The 17861-nt window shown below is 40.8% G+C and overlaps 1 protein-coding gene across 4 annotated transcripts in view; it reads left to right on the top strand.

Moving 5' to 3' along the window:
- VSNL1 (visinin like 1) overlaps window positions 1-17861 on the top strand; it is a 115479-nt gene that overhangs the window by 42372 nt on the left and 55246 nt on the right. For all 4 annotated transcript variants that reach the window (XM_028831957.2, XM_015111750.3, XM_015111753.3 and 1 more), the window contains exon 2: window positions 11413-11579. In XM_028831957.2, the coding sequence (XP_028687790.1) occupies window positions 11413-11579 (167 nt within the window). The remainder of the gene's footprint in view (window positions 1-11412; window positions 11580-17861) is intronic.

Here is a 17861-nt window from a genome sequence, read left to right as displayed (position 1 = left end):
GCAAATTGTAAAAGTGCTTCTCACTCTTAATCTAGTGCATTTTACAAGCTGCATCAGGAAAGAAAATGAAACACAGAAGCTATAGAAAGAAGTGGGCTTTGTTAGAATTTTATTAGTTTGGTGAATGAAAGACACTTTGTGCATTTATTTGTTTGCTGAAATAAAAACATTTGCACATATTTCTGCTTATAAATGTTATATGCTCATTATAAAGAGTTCAGAAAGATATTAATGAAAGAGTGAAAAGCCACCATTATACCACCAGCAGTTATAACCACTGTTAAGATTTTGATATAAATTATGAACTGATCAAACTTCCTGTGCACACAAGCTTAAGCAAGTGTGTGTATAAAGCAAAAGCAAGTGGTGCTACACTTACTGTTTTGTGACCTGCATTTTTCACTTAACAATTTATTACAATATTATCTCTCCTTTTTTCTTTCATTTTTATTCCTAAAGTGCTGCTTATGTTAATCGTATTCCTCAGATCATGGCTCAATATCAACATTTTTTATATAAAGTCCTCCTTGTGTTTTCTCATATAGTTTAATTTACCCTTTGTTTGCTATACTCACTTACATTCCCTTCCTCCATTATATTGTATTTAATGTATGTCCTCAGGTAACGGTTTATTCTTGAAAATATACAGTTTATTTGTATATTTATGTGTTTTCACTTAAATAAATGACATTGAGTCAATATCCTCCCATATCAATCAATGCAGGTATACATTATCACTTTTAATGGCTTCATAATTTCCATTCGTTGCTCTAAAAAAATTTATTTAGCCAGTTTCCTGTGATGGACCTTTAGGTAGTTGTTAAAAGTGGCTTTTAAAAATGGTTTTAAACAATGCTGGGGTAAACACCCTTTGTATGTATGTCTCAGCAGGCTTGTGTCATTATTTCCTTGAGATAATTTCGAGGGACCACTTTTTAAAATATTCTTTACCCAATCTCTCAAAGAAACTTTGTTACTGATTTCCTAGAAAGAAGCATGTTCTCTCTCCCTCATGACACTGCTTTTCTCTCCTAATGGCACTTAGTGCAGTCATCTTTAAGCTTCATTGCATAGGTTATCTCTTATCACTCAACTGATAAGCTCTAGCTGTTAATGGGAGGGATTACATAGTAATTAATTAATTCAACAACATTTCCTGGGTATCTGTTCAGCAGTGGGCTCTGAACTAGTGCTGAGGTGAACCAGACAATCACCCACCCTTGAGGAACCCCCATCTGTGAGATGGGAGACACGGAATACAGATACTACTGTGGCAGGTGATGCAGTAACAGCAGTTGTGCAATGTGCAAAAGAAGAAGTAGCCAGACAGTGAAGTCACTGAAAATGAGGTGCCTCCTCTATATCTTGAAATATCAGGGGGAGTTCACTAGAGAACCAACGTGTAGCTAATGAGAACTGCCCTCAGAACAAAAGGAACAGCAAAAGGAAACACAGAGAAGTTTGGCATGATATTAGGAAGTTGGAGCATAGGTGAGAACATGAGGAGAGAGGAAACTGAAGAGGTACCAGGAGGGGTGAAGGGAGGCTGGAAGGAAAGATAGGCCCAAGTGCACAGGTCTGGGAAGCCATGCTGACAGTTGGAATTCAGAGTGAGGATAATGAGAGACCACTGAAGGGTTTAAGCAGGGCAGTGACATGATTGGGTTTTGTGTTTTAGAAAGGTTATTCCAGCTGTGATAGTATGGAAGATATAATTCAGGAGGGCAAGACTGTAGATAGGGAAGCAAGTTAGAAAGTTATTCTACTACTCAAAGTGATAGGATAATGGCCTGAACCAAAGTATTGGCAACAGAGAAAAGTAAATGGAATCAAGAGTTAAAAAGTAGAATCTACCAACTTCTTAACTTGTTGATAGGTTACATATAGAAACATGAAATAGAGAAGTTCAGAATGATGCCCAGACTCTGCATGGAACCTTGGGAAGATGGCAGGGCCACTTACTCAGAGAGGAACAAAGAATAAAAGGATGTTTTAGGAGAAAAAGGAGGACCAATTCATGTTTGCATAGTATGTGGAGTTTGATGTGGTTGTAGAATACAGTGGTGGAAGTGTCTAGCAGGCAGATAAATACATTATCTAGTATTCCCAATTTTTTTTTAGGATCTCCCCTAAAGACCTGGAAAGACCTGTCCTAAAGAAAAATTTGGGAATCATATGATGATACTGAGTAAAAGTTTGCTGAATAAATGAATGATTTGACTCATTTTCAGCTCATGTTTCCTTCAACTAGAACATTTTACTTCTATAAAGTCACCTTCATACGAGAATTTCAAAGTTGTTTTTAAGACTAAATAACATGAATTAAAGTATCTTTTTAGAATTACTGTAGAGATAACAACTTAGGAACATGGTGAGTGCAAATGGATCTCAGAGAGGAAAGAGCACCAACCTGATAGTCAGAAGATGAGTGAGTTGGCAGTTGACTACTATTGGTGGACACTGGTGCATGCCACTCACCCCCTCCCCCAAATATTCAAGTTCTCTGAATGCAAAGACAGGGGTTGCATTCCTGATGATGAAGGCCTAACCCTATGACAGGGAATGTGCAGGTGAAGCGGGACACTCCAGGTCTGCTCTTCTCTCTCGGCAGCTCCCTGCTGTTCTCAGATAAGGGTCACAGTGCCTCCCCACTGGGACTTGGCAGCACAACCTAGAACACAATCTGTTGGACAGAAGGCTGTGATTATTAATGAAAGCATTTCCTCTGTTACCTCACAGAACTAAGTGAGGTTCTAACACTGCCAAAGATGGCCCATTTCCTTTCATAGAAACCAGTTCTCAGAAATACATAGAATGGTCAGAGACAGGACACATAGGGAAGTAAAAATAAGATGCAGAAAAGTGGTGACTGCTTGAAACACTCCCAGATGAAAGGTTACCAGCTATTAATCAGCTCACACTTCTGTTCGGTGGGTGAGCAAGAAATTGGATGGAAACTTCTCTCAATGGTCGATGCTTAGTTGGGGCTGTGAGGTCATCAGATGACTTTCCTCAGTCAAGTCAGATATGATGCACTTTTATGTAAAGGAAGGAGAATCAAAAAGGCCACAGTAAAATTCCCTGTGTTTCACAATTTGTGTACTTCTGTTACATGTGCCAGGTTTGGTGTCATGTATTGAGGTTAGGATGACTCCTGCTGTCTAGGCCTGAGTCTTGAACTGTCCCCTTCTCCATCTTCTGGAGCAGCCCAGTTGGCTGGGTCCTGTGATGAGGATAATAATAGTTACTGTTTTTTGGACACCTGCCTCATAGAAGGCACTGTTGGAAAAAAATCAGCATTATCTCATTTATCCTCCCAACAACGCTTTGAGCAAATAACATTATTTTCACTTGAAAAATGGGGAGATTGAGGTTCCAGTGGGCTAATTAACTTATCAAAATTCATGCACCTTGTATTAAGCAGGAGCATCATTTGACCCCAGGTCTGACTCCAGCACACAGTTTTTTTTCCCTACTATGCTAAGTCCAGTTGAAAATAAAAGAGACATCAGAACCTGACAAAAAGAAGGAAACTCACAAAATGGGATACAAGGGAAACTGAGTCTGAGTAGAAACTTTTCCAAAGTCATAGACTAGCATCTGGGTATTAAGTATGGCTTGGGTCTAAGTCATACTTCCCGGGCACTCAGGAAATGTTCTTTGTGCCTTGGAAAGGAGGAAGAAGATGGCAGTTGCATCTGATGCCCAAGGGCTGATTATGCCATTTTGACCCTTTGCAGATCGGAGCCTCTGGGCATCTGGCCCCCAAGTTTCCAGGTGGGTTTTAGCTTGAGACCACCTAGTGAGAGCCAAGACCAATGTCCGCTGGCAGCACCTAGCCTAGAGTCAGGGATATACCATTTGGCCAAGACTCCAGAGCCACTTCAGGCTCTCAGCCCCTGCCCTGTAGAAAGACAGCTCAGGTGGGAACTTCACTGGGAGCAGCTGGGGCAAACCTACGGAGGAAGTCCATTGCTCACACCCTACTCAAATGAGAAGACGTGATTCTGTAGGGCTTAGGACCTTCAGCCTGTCTCCATACCCAAGGATCAGAGGCCTGGGCACTGCAGCAGGCATGAGTCTTATTGTTGAGACTTGGTAGCCAGGGTAGGGCTAGGCTCTGTTACTAACTCGCTAATTCTGGCATATGTCCCCTAGCCTCCTTGGGCCTCCTCTGGAAAACAAAGAGGTTGGATCAGATGATTGATCCCTGGGGCCCACTTCTGCTTTCACCTTCAGGTGTTTATTATACTTTGGCAAAGAGAACTCTTGTTACTCGCCCTAACATTGCTACTGCCACTGCTGTCAAAATATTTTACCTCACTTATTACATATCAAAAAAATACTTTTGCCTTATCTTGAGTCCCCAGGGATGCAGTCTGTGGCCCCCACCTGTTTCATGCTTACGGGGTGAAACCTCAGCTATAATTCCATGAGATTCAGGTTTTGAGGTAATGTCATCAGAGGATGCTGTAAGAAAGGATTTATCTTCTTTCCAGAAGCTGCTTTGGTCCCCAGACACAGCATGAAATGCCAGCTTGTGGTCCACACCCTCCCTGCCCACTGGGAAATGCTGCTGGGGGCTTGTGAGTACTTGGCCTCTGGAGGACGAAGAAGAGGGGAACAGAAAGAACCATAGTGTCAGATATTTGGCTTTATTATTTAAAAAAAACAAAAAAACAAAAAAACCCATACAATATGCTGGTCAATTTTGAAGCATGGTTTCCAAGGCTGTTTTTAACAGTCTCTGGAAACTAGCAATCTGATGTCAGTTGTTTATAGGATCCAAGCGGGTGGTGCTGGGGGTTGTTTCAACATCCTTGCACAGAGATAAACATGGGTAGTGTCTTACAGGCTTTGAGTGTTAGACACAGGGACAGCATGCTGTGGGGGTGGGGAGTGGGGGACACCCATCCATATTGGGGGATGGGCTTCTCATCCCAGCTCTGCCATCAGCTGCCCATGTGATCTGGGAAAATTCATCACCTTCCTGAGCCTCAAACTCTCCAACCTAAAACCAAAGGGCTTAAAGCAGAGGAGCCCACAGGCAAATCTTTTCAAGCTTTGGTCTTCCCTTGTGTGATCTTGGAAATCTTTTTTTTTTTTTTTTTTTTTTTTGAGGTAGAATTTCACTCTTGTCACCCAGGCTGGAGTGCAATGGTGCGATCTTGGCTCACTGCAACCTTCACCTCCCTGGTTCAGGCAATTCTCCTGTCTCAGCCTCCCGAGTAGCTGGGATTACAGGTGCCCACCACCACACCTGGCTAATTTTTATATTTTCAGTAGAGACAGGGTTTCACCATGTTGGCCAGGCTGGTCTCAAACTCCTGGCCTCAGGTGATCTGCCCACCTCAGCCTCCCAAAGCGCTGGGATTACAGGCATAAGCCACTGCGCCCAGCCAATTTTGGAATTCTTAATGCTAGTCCCCAGTACAAGGATCTTGAAACCACATCAGGAATGCCAGACAGGGAAAGTGAGGAATCAGGGAAACCTTGGGTTATGTCTGTGCTGGTTTGGGGTATACTCCTTAGATCATGTACTTCGATTTTTATTCATGCTTTCCAGCAGCATTTCCCGAGTTGACTCATGATCATATTCCCCTGAGTTGCTTGTTAAATGTACAGATTTCCCTACAAGGGATCAACCCACTAAGCTGTATTTTTAAGGAAGAACCAAGGGTGATTCTTGTATTCAGACAAGTTTAGGAAAGACTGCTTAAGAGTTTTCACCTGGGGACCAGTGACAGGTGAAGGTGCCTGATTTGGTCAGTATTTGTCTATTTGTCTGTCCTCTGTGCTCTGTAGCTCTCTGCTTTGAGTATTCATTTCATCATGCTTCATATTCCAAGACTTGTATATGTCTCCGGCACCCAGGTTTGAGCCCTTTAAGATTGGTAGCACATTTTTTGTTTATATCCCACCTTACCTAGCACAGAACTTTTCTCCTAGAAGATTCTTACAAACATCTGCCAAACTTAGTTGTGCAGAGTTTTCTACCTGATTCCATCAAGTTAATTATGCCATGGGTCATTAATGACCCCAAACCACAATATCAAATACAAGGAAAAGAGGAGAGTAGTAAGAGTTGGCAGAGAAGTATCATGGAGAAAACAGGATTGGAATGGAGCCTTGCAGCAGGAGCAAGGTTTAGATAGATGGGGAAAAAAAGCGCAACGGGCATTCCAGGTGGGAGTCTGAACATGAGAAGGCCAGTCTCTACAAAGGCCGTTGTTTCAGGATATGAGTGAACAGCCTAGGGCCCAAAGAAAAGATTTATTCAAGACTGACCCAAGTAATCTGTCACTGACCAGCCCATTGCAGCCTCTTTCCATACTTGCATTACATGCAGGTCTCCAACCTGGGTCCCTAAAGCCCTTTCTTCCTTTGCTCTGGGCCCTATTTCAAAGGTTGTTTTCCCACTCCTGTGTTTATCCTGCTATGTATTTGCACATGTAGTGGGACCGCTCCATTTTAGCCACTCAGTCTTTATTTAAATGAATCTTGCTAAGATTCAGCCAGGCTGATTGCTAGATTACCTGGGAGGAGCTGGGTATGCAGTTCTGTGTGCCTCTTCTTATTCAACAGGCCCTGGTATGTCCTGGAAGACTGGATTTAGATACAGTGAGTAAGAGACAAGCTGAGGGCAACACACACACACACATACACCCCACACACACACACATATATTTTATTTATATATATAGAGAGAGAGAGAGTTGACATTGTTGTTTAAATCCTCTTTAATACCTATAGGGCTTATGGAAAAAAGATGCTCATGGGTGCTTCTTGGCTCCCTCGTAGGCCCTTTCCTCATCCACAAAGTTCTCCGATCTTCTTCTAAGAGCATTCTTAAATCCTCTGCCTCTTCTGCTCTGGAACCTGCTATCAAGACAGGGAAGGAAATGGATGAGAGATGAGCAAAACTCAAGACAGGAAAACTACTTCCCCAGTTGGGAAGTAGTTGCAGTATCCTTGAGATGATCCCGCAAGTGAGAGAAGACGATGTCCTCTATTAGGAAAGCAGCGGGGTGCGAGAGAACTGCATGCATTCTTCGCTAAGCCCTTACTAGCTGGTTTAGCTAGGGTAAATTACTTAATCTCTCTAGCCTTCAAAGTTCTCATCAGTGAAAAGGAAACAATCGTAATCTCTTTTTTACAGAGTTTTAAAAAAATGCTTTTTTTAATGCTATAAAAAAAGGGGGTCAATAGTTTATATGGGTCAATGTTGTTGCACAAAAGCCTTTCATAAATTAGTGTACAAAAGTGCCCATCTTCTCTGGGCATCATTTGCCATTAAGTGAAGCTGCACTTTCATCCACAAGGGCTCTATCATTTGAAGTTCTCTTGTCCATCAAAGCCCTTCCACCAGTCCTGTTTTGTGCCTAGCACTGAACTTCTCTCTATGACAACACAAGCAGTAAGAAATTCTTTTGGTTTGGGGATGGGCTGGCTTTAATATTATAGCTTGAAACCCCAGCTTAAAAGTAATACATTCCAGTTTCTGTCCCCTCCCTTCTTCGGTAACAAACACTTAAATGCTGATGGGTTCTCAGGTCAAGAATCCACAAAGCCCGCATGTGTTGAGACAAGCCAATAGGAAGTCTGACTCATTTTCATATTTACAAAACTTATGTGGCAAATCAGTGAATGATAGAGTTAGAAAGGCCTTAAAGATCATCTGGTCCAACTCCTCATTTTTTAAATGGGGAAATGGAGTAACTAGGAAAGAAAGGATCTTGGCCAAGATCACAGAGTAAGTTAGAGACAGAGCCAGCCTGCTTCCCCCTCACATGGTGTAGGGGAATCTTTTTATTGGAAATGTGATAAAATGTACTGTTTGTGCTCTTTCTGTTATGTTGGTCCCGTAATGAAAGATACTGCTTGACCCATATCACTGCAGCCTAGAGCAGAAGGACCATAGGTGGAGAGTATTAATCTAACTGCATTTTCATTCATTTATCACACATTACTAAAACCCACCTTTATGTCAGTTACTGAAGATACTGAGATAAAAGACATGGGTCCCACCTGCAAGGTCTTCAAAATTTAATGATGAAGACAAACTCCAAGGTGGGGGGGGTGGCGCTGAATATTTTCCATGCAGTTAAGTGAAATATTTATCCCATCTGCCAACTGCATTTTATATTTATACTTGTGAATGCATTGACTCTCCTTTATATATAGATTATGAGACATTTTCTCAGGAAAAAAAACATACCAAATATCTCAGACCCTTTATTCATGTCCTCAAGAAATATTATTTGAGCACCTAATAGGAGTTACCAAGAGGCAAAAATAAATAAATAACAGTCCTCTCTCTCAAGAAACTGTAATAACAATCCAGTAGAGAAATACGTAATGATCATGGAAGCTTTTATAAGGAAAGGGAGATACCTAAGAGAATGGGTGCCTAAGTTTGCCATGGAGAGTCCACAAAAGTTTCATGGAGGAGGTGGTGTATAAATTGAGACTACTTAAAGAAGGGGAAGAAGTCTGCTGAGCAGAAAACAGGGGAAAGTCATTCTAGGAGAAGAGAACAGCATATGCAGAGCCATGGAAGTGTGGAAGCATGCAATCCTGAAACCTATGATAGTTCATAATCACTGACACATGAGAAAAGACAGATTGGCAGAAAATGAGGATAAAAGTAGGCAGGACCTGAGCCACGCTAAGGAGATGAGGTTGCATCATGGAGACTAAGGAGAAGTACAGAGGGTTTTCGAGAGTAGATCAATGAGGTTTGTATTCTGGAAATACACTCAGGCAGCTTGCAGAGGGAGGGTGGCTGGAGTCAGGTAGCCCAGTGGGGAGGCCAATCTTTAATCCAGGCAAGACCTGATGAGGCCTATGAGGGCAGAGGCAATGCCATTCTGAGCCAGGCCAGAACCTGACTTTCTGTATGATTCAACCATTGCCAGACACACCTGACTGATGGTGCAGACCCATACAAGAAGCATGAAGTTATGCACTTGAGTCTCCAAACTGTGATTCACGGTTCTGACATTATTTCCTGTGTGTGTAATAGACCACCCTCTCCCAAGTCAGCTGGAACAGTGTAAGACATCACAAGTGACCCATGGAGAAGCCAAGCCTCCTTGCCTGACAAAGAAGCTGATACGTCGTCGAACTTATAAAGGCACTTGGGGGAGGTGGTTTTTAATACGAAAGTCACTTCTGAGCTTGTGGTTTGGTAAATTTAAGTCTTTTCCAAACGAGGCAGCCAGGATGGCAAAATGATCATTTTTCATCCCTTCTAAGCACTGATTCAGTTATCTGAAACCTTCCTGTTTTGCTCTTCCTGTTCCTTCTCCTGAAATGCCTTTCATCCACCAGCCTGTCTATGTTTGGACATTGGAGTCTTATAGATCCAGGTTCAAATTCTAGCTCTGCCATGCATTAATTATATGCTCTTATACAAGTTACCATAAGTGTTCTGAGCCTCAGGGAGCTCCCCTAATCCTGATTACTCAGTGATTGCTGAGCAGGAGATGAAGTTTGTGAGGTGTTCCATTAAGTGCCTTCTCCCTCGCCAGCACTCAATATTAAGTAGCTATTTTTCTTAGGTGAGATTCTAGTTTAAGAATGAAGGTTTGTAATTCTCTACCAAAAAAACCACAGTGAAGTACTGAAAGTTTTCGCAAGACATCTTTTGATTTTCAGGATAACCATGAATTAGAGTTTTCTTACCCACATTAAGTAAACCTGACACCTGAGTACCCACTTGATTTCCACACCCAGCTATGGAATTCCACAGTAACTTATAATTAAGAGACAGTTGCTAATAAGAGACGTGGAACTTGAAATTCAGAGAAATAATTAGAGAAACACCGTGACAAAGGGCAGAGTTGCTGATACTGGGCTCTTTCCTCATGCTGAAGAGTTTGGAGGGTAAACGGCCATCTTAATGGTATCATCTGACTGCATTTTGTGCTGCTGAGATCGTGCTGACTGGAAATTTCCCTGGAAGTAGCAAGGGTGGTTTAGTTTCATTGCAGTGAAAGAATTGGCCAATGTTGGGGCAAGTTACTGACAATGGGTGTGGAATCTGTTTTAGAAGAAGGTAAAAAATAATAACAATAAAGTATGCGATGAGATTACCCCTTCCGGGCTATTGCAAGTGTAGACGTGCCTGCAGCCTGAAAGAGAGTTTGTTTCAACCACAATGAAGGACTGGGTTCACTTGGGTGATTCTTCAACCCTAACTCAGTCTCTTCTAACTGGATTTGAAAGATCTTCTGGCACTTTCCTGTTTCTGGAAATTTTCCAATTTTCAAGTTTAACTTGACTTTTTAAATCAACCTGGAGTTAATTTATGTTTTAATTCTTTTATTATTATTATTAGCAATAGTTTTATTGTTTATTATTTATTATAAAGCAACATTAAAGAGAAAATTTTAAAATTATCTTTAATTTTCCTGAACAGTTACATTAATTTTGGAATTTTTTGGCCTTTGTTTACCTACTTATTTCTTAATTAGCCATCACAATGAATCTGAAAGAGCTTTATTATTATGTCTGCTTATAAAGTTTAAGATAATGCAGTTGATTAATGTTGCCCTAAGTAACACATATAGTAAGTGGCCAAATCAGGAAGAAAAATCAGGAATTATCTCAAGCCTGCTCTGTCTCCCTACTCCCTGCTGTGATGTTGGCCACACAACCTGGTGCTTAATGGATATAGGTAACATTATCTTATGCACTATTACTTTAACTCAAAATCAGAAATAATAGCAGTCTGGAATAATATCAACAAAAACTCCCCAGACAATCCCTAGAAGAAAATCATCAAGATTTTGTCAACTCTGAAGACAATATTGTAGGAAGTATCTAATTATGAGAGGAGAAACAGAGAATTAATGTGACTAATAGAAATGAGCTGTTTTTATTGGGGGAAAAAAGCTCCAACTTGAACTAGACCAACTGAGACTCCTTAATATTGCTGATCAGATATTCCAAGCCACTTATTGATCATTTAGTTATAAAGTCTTCTCATTGTTCTTGTCAGTAATCCCATTGAGTATCCCATTAAACTAAATGTAGAGTTAAACACCTGGAAAACAAGGGTTCATAAAGTGTAATTTGTAGAAGGAAAAGAAAAACAACTTCCATATGCTTACTATGAATAGCATAAATAGGGATGGTTGCCTTCCATTTAGGAGTCAACACCATATGAAAGATGACACAATGAGGTGAAGAGTGAACCCTACAGCGCTTGGAACTGTCAGAAGAGTCTATTTCACTCGTATATTTTCTAGAATACCAAGTAGAAGGAGGCAGACTTGGGGAGATATGGATCAGCCACACTGGAGGGAGTTCCAACCATGGGACTGCTCAGAACTCTAGCTTGGCTCCTAACCAAGTTTGAAATGATCACAGCCACAGCGCTAATTGAATTAATTTGCTTTTCTTCAGGCAGGATGGGGAAGCAGAATAGCAAACTGGCCCCCGAAGTGATGGAGGACCTGGTGAAAAGCACAGAATTTAATGAGCATGAACTCAAGCAGTGGTACAAAGGATTTCTCAAGGACTGTCCAAGCGGGAGGCTGAATCTTGAGGAATTTCAGCAGCTCTATGTGAAGGTAAGTTGTTTTTCAACCTTATTTTTATTCCTTAGGCCAGAACTATGGCCTTCATGAAATGTACCCTCACATGGAATTATAACTCTAAGTAGCCAGTTTGTTTCAACTGGCTGTTTTCCATTCAGAAAGAAAAATTAACATTTAAAAATGCAAATGTATATATGTTGTTCCCAAAATAAGCAATTTCTGAACAAAAAGAGTAATTGTTAAATCAAAGCGCTGAATAGAGCTCAAGGAATGACAGCATCTGGTGAAAGAACCATAAAAAGCTCAGAGAAGAGTGTTTACTGATAATTATTGACAGTTTACTAATTACAACATTGTTTGTCCTGTTAAAGGTAGGTGTACTTCTCCCAGTTAAAGAAAAAGTACACAAGATGGCTTTTTTTCTCTCTTTTTTTAACCAAAAAAGATGCTCCTGTATCCAGATAAGAACCCAGATTCCCACAACAGCACATTTAGAAAGGGGGAGGTGGGGTGTAGCATACCTCTGGGCAGCAATGTCTACAACATGGACTCATAACTCAACACCGTACACTGCTCAGAAACTAACCTTTCCCTGAACATTACACAGAACAGTCCCATAAATGGTACAATTTCTACTGCAGTAGTATTGTTTTGGCTTGTCTGAGTCTACAAGTTGTATTGGTTCTAGACTGGGCTGATCTAAGACATTCCATTTCATGTATACTTATGTAATGTTACACAAGTAAAAGAAATACATTTTTAAAACTTTTTGTGATTAAAACACCAAATAGAAAAATATTGCTTTATATCATTTAATTAGCAAATGTTGATTTGAGCAATATTGAATCACCCAGATGTATAAATGTGTATGTGAAATGATTATATAAAATATTAAGCATTATCGTTACCTCCTGAAACCGAACATTTCCCATAACCTATGATCCAGCAATTCCATTCTTGTACTGTACAAGAAGGGGCATGTGTAGGAATGCTCATAGCTGCACTATTAACAATGGCAAAACTGGGAAACAACCCAAGTGCCCATCAAAGGGAAAGTGGAAAATAAACAGTGGTATATTTGAACAATATAACATTATACAGCAGTCAAAATAGTTGAACTGCAGCAACACTAAGACATTAAAAAAGCAAGTCTCAAAAGATTCTAAAGTAAATACAAATTTTTAAAAATACACTTTACAGGATTACCAATAAATGCAATAAAATCATATAAAAAGGAAAGCAGGGAAGTGATGAACACAAGATTGAAATGAATAGTTACTTCAAGTGGGGAAAACCAAGGGATGGGATGGGAGTATGGCCATGTGGTTAGATATGTATTGTGTTCAAAGTCATAGCTGTTGCAATTGTTTATTGCATCATTAAAAGCTCACTAATCAGCAGAATAAATAGTGTGCATTTTTTATGATCACTGTGACATTTCTAAGAAGATCTGGGTAATCAATTATTAGCATGCCAAGACCTTTCTATTGAAGTGCTGAGAAGGTGCATCTATTACTCAATTGATGTCCATTGCTTTTGCAGAGAAACAGGATAGTATGTATTTCCTAGATAGCCATACTACTCTCCCTAGTTTTCAATGTCACATCTTCTATTTTATTACCTAGGGGCTAGTCCATGCCTTGGAACTGTCTGTATTCTCAACCCCAAGGAAAGTACAGACAAACAAGATTTGTCAAAGTCACTTTCATATCACTAAAAGCCATGCAAGCTGTCACACGACGATTAAGAGAGCTCTGTGTGCCACATTCCTCACTGTTTGTTTAAAATGAGAGAGGTATTGCCTTTGAAGAAATAGTTGAAATGCAGGAAATGAAGTATTTTATTTACACACTGGAAGTATGTAGCACTGAAAAAGCACCAGCCTCAAGGTGAGGGGTCATGTAAACATTAAGCATGCCTCAGCGTTTTATGGTACAACTGATGTATATGCACCAAAATTATCTCCCACCTCCCCATCTCACTCTTAGAGTGGGTTTTTTATTCCAGGAGGGGAATATATGACTTTCTGAACTTAGGTCTATGTTTTTGGCAACCTCTTATTCCAGCTCAGCCTGTACGCTTATATCAAATAGAAAGCAGGCAGTCTTTTTCTCCTTCTAGAGTTGTCCAAGGACAGAAAAAACCACAGCAGAAATATGCCACGTACACAGAAAAAAGAAAGGCAGATCTGATAAGTTGGAAAGGAGAAGCATGGAAAAAGATGTGGATTATGTAATAGGCCCAGAAGATGGGCTGATGAGAAAAAGCTTATTTCAATGCAAATATTCAGCAAGACACAGTCATTATCCTGGTGAATGGGCACATTCAGTGATTCCTTCTATCTTTGGTGCAGAGATTGAGACATCCTGGGATGCAACTGAGGGAGCAAAACTGACTGCAGCCTCTGCCCTCCTGTGTGTGCAGTCAGTCTGGCACATCCCCTCTTGCTACTTGACCCATTTCCCTTTCCAGGGGGAAGTCACCTCGGTTGCTAAAGAACAAGTTCTGATAAGTGTTTAAGGAGAGGCAGGATAATGGGAGTGGCTCCGCTGCAAGGCCAGGGGCCACAGTCTCCCAACTTTAGAAGCCCTTGCATCCCAAATGTGAAGGAACTCCTTCAGCAGATATATGTTTAAAAGCATTTAAAACTGAGGCTTAGAAAAATGAGGCAATTTGCCCAGCATCACAAACTGAATGTGGAACAGACTTCAAAGACAGGAATGCTGACTCCCACTGCAGCACACAGCTCTGCCTCTCCGCCAAACTCCCAGGGCAGCTCCTCATTAACCCCCTCCAGCCCATCCACCATACAGCTGCTGGAGTGAGATTTGTAAAACACAGATCTGAACATGGTCCCTCCCAGCTAGATGCAGGCTTCACTCTTTAGTCATGCAGACACAGTCACCTCATTTCAATCAATGTAAGACCCAGCGGCTAGCACAGAGCCTGCCACAGAGCAAGTATGGGTAAGCATTTCTTGCCTGAATGTAATAAGTGCTGGCTGTGCACCTCCTTCTCAGGCAGCCTGGTGATGGAGGCATATAAAAGTGACTATGGGACAGTCCTCCCTGCCCTCCTGAATTTCACAGGCAAGTTGGAAAGATGTGATTCACCACAATGTAAGCTGTAATGACAGAAATGTTTGGTGGTAGGGCAAGAGTAGAAAGCAGAGAGGTTGATTTCAAAATGGAATATTAAAACAAGAAGTTAATTAATGCAGTGATGAGAGGAAAACTTTTCTATTAGCCTTTTAGAAACCAAAATGTCCCCTAGCAGATAGCTCTTTCCTTTTTCAAGCTTGCTGCCTGTTATCAGCTGAATTATATTCCCCCAAATTCATATGTTGAAGTCTTAACCCCCAATACCTCAGAATGGGACTGTATTTGCAGACAGATCCTTTACAGTGATAATAAAGTTAAATGAGGTCATGAGAGTGGGCCCTAATCCAGTGTGACGTGTCATTAGAAGAGGAAGTTTGGACACAGAGACATACACAGGGAAGGCCACGGAAAGACATAGGGAGAAGATGGCCATCATCTGCCAGCCAGAGAGAGAAGCTGCATTTGTTGGTAATCCTGTGAAGTGTATTTTTTAAAATTTGTATTTACTTTAGAATCTTTTGAGACTTGCTTTTTTAATGTCTTAGTGTTGCTACAGTTCAACTATTTTGACCGCTGTATAATGTTATATTGTTCAAATATACCACTGTTTATTTTCCACTTTCCCTTTGATGGGCACTTGGGTTGTCAACACATTCTCTTGGACTTCCAGTTCCCAGAACTGTGAGAGAATAAATATCTTGATTTAAGCTCCCCCCGAGTCTGTGGTGCTTTGTTATAGCAGCCTGAGCAAATGAATATAATTCTTATTCCTTCTCTGTTGTCACATGCGTTCTCTGCACCCTCTACATCTGATAGAAAGATGCCTTCTGCCCCGGATGTCTGGAACTCCCTGCACACATAGGGATTTCTCTGTCTCTGGCCACAGAAGTTATAGCAGATGTTTCATCATCCCCACCACAGCACTGCTGCTGGTAGGTTGGGAAGAAAGCATTTGCATTTGGTCACCAAGAACCAAGTACCTGATCACCTCCCATGGGAATTTCCTATTTTCAACAATCATTTTGATTGCCAATTCATCACAAATTAAGATGAGCAGTTTGCAATTTTAACTGTATTTTCACAGAATTGGCCGCAGTTTAATGAGAAAATCAACCCAGGGGAAGAGCAAGCAAGTGTGTAGGGAAGAAGTGTCTCCATCCCAGGGTCCTCTTCCTTGGAGAACTGGTGCCTTTGCTATTTTGTTTAGCCACTATGACATCAAAACTAAAGATATCAAGAAACAAACCTAGAGGAATCCTGCAAAGAGCCCTAAGTGGATTTTAATTTATGTTTGGAGTTTGACTTTCAAGATTATTTTCATCAGGAAACATTTGGGTTTGGTTTAGGTTCAGTTGAAAAGGCAGTCACAGAGTTGTTTAAAAAAAATGGGATTTGGAATCTGACAGATGTGAGAGTCATTCCTAGCTGTGTTACATTTACCAAATCTCTGCTGGTTTGAATTTGTTTCGCTGTCTATAAGGTGGAAATAATAAGGTCTGTTTTATCACCTCATACAGCGGAGTCCCAAAGGAAAGAAGGGAAATGAAAACTATTTATGGCCTATCAAAAGTTGTGTTTGCTGTCCTGATTGACGATCCTCTCATTTACACTTAGAGAGCCAGGATGAAAATAGGTTTCATTTCACAGGCCACGTACGATGGCAGCACCAAATGGTGCACGGAAGAGGGTGAGAGGCTCTATGAAATTTCAATAGGAAAATGTGCCGTAGTCAGATTGTGATGTCTACCGTGTATTCTGGTGGGTTTGGGGGATTCTTAGACACTGAACTCTGTGTCCCTTAAGCACAAACCCTTCCCCAGCCCCCTGCTGCCAGGTAGGATGAAGATGGCACTTAAGGCCTTCTTTACCCATTTCCTACCAATCTCTCTGTGTCCTGATCCTCATGCCCCTCCTCCAGATAGGAGACTTTCTTCCTCAATTCGATGGCTTATTATTTTGCAGATGAGGGGAGAGGTCCTCAGAGGCCACTGAGCACCCAAGGGTTGTTCTGTTGGGCTCTGGCCCACCTCTCCTGAGCCTCAGCTTGTGTCATTGCTGCAAGTTTTCTTCTTAGAAAAGTCTTAGGCCACTGACAGGTGCACCTGAGACAGGTGAGAGAGCCCTAGAGTCCAATTTGATCATCACTGATTTAACAGTTTGAATTTTAATAAAATACATTTGCATATAACAAAAGAGTTCCTACCAAGTCATTCTCTGTCCCTCTAGGTGGTCATTTCCTGAGGAGTTTCTATAATTTGGTCATTAGAAAACACGCTTCCAGCTTTTCTAGCTAAGAGCAGGCTTGTCCATTGGTTCATTCATTCACTTGAGACCCATTTTCTCTGTGCTTTCTGTGGGACAGACAGTTTATTGGGCATTGCCCTCAATTGCTCTGAGCAAGCTGAGAGCCTGGAGGAATTGGTGTATCTTATTTTTGAGTAATGCTTTTCACTTCACCAAACCATCTATGTTTTTACAACAAAATATACTGGTGGAATTCCCTTCAATAAGAAATTTTCCAGGCCTTAGGCATTGAAAATACAAGTTTACTCACCAAAATTTTGTTGATACAGCTACCCAGGAATATGTATTACAACAAAATAAGACTAAATACTATTATAGGACTAGTACCTAAATATTTGATGGTAAAAATCTTTTAATAGAATAAGAAATATTTTTCTAGTTAATAAGATATTATGAAAATATTCCATAATTCTCTGTATGGTTTTAAAATTCTACTTTTAAATTGTGCCCTTGGGCTTAAAAACTACTATGTGGAATAAAAGGCATTCTTCCTGAAAGTTGTATACAAACATATAATAATTATAGGATTTTAGGTACATAACCTCTGTCTTACAGAATATGAAATAAAGTATATAATCAAGGTCTGCACTGTTTGCAGTGGGATTTGAACAAGTGCCTTTGTTTTTCTGGTTCTAAGTTCAGCATCTGTGCAAATGAAAGTATCAGTCTATGTAGGTGGCTTTCAAACTTTAACGTGTCTCAGAATCACTTGGGTTGACTGCTCAATTGGCAGACTGCTAGGCCCCCTCCTCAGAGTTGCTAGTTCACTGGAATTACAGACCCAATATCTGGATTCTTAGTAAGACCTTTCAGGTGGTTCTAAAGGACAAAATATATAAGTGACATTTTGAAAAACACTAATCTAGGTCTTAAACTGGAAGTATGTTTAAATAGGCTTCAGGAGTTGTGC

Source organism: Macaca mulatta, chromosome 13, assembly GCF_049350105.2.
Source record: "Macaca mulatta isolate MMU2019108-1 chromosome 13, T2T-MMU8v2.0, whole genome shotgun sequence".
NCBI lineage: Eukaryota > Metazoa > Chordata > Mammalia > Primates > Cercopithecidae > Macaca > Macaca mulatta.
Note: the sequence above shows the minus strand (reverse complement) of the source record. Positions and strands in the feature narration are given on the sequence as shown.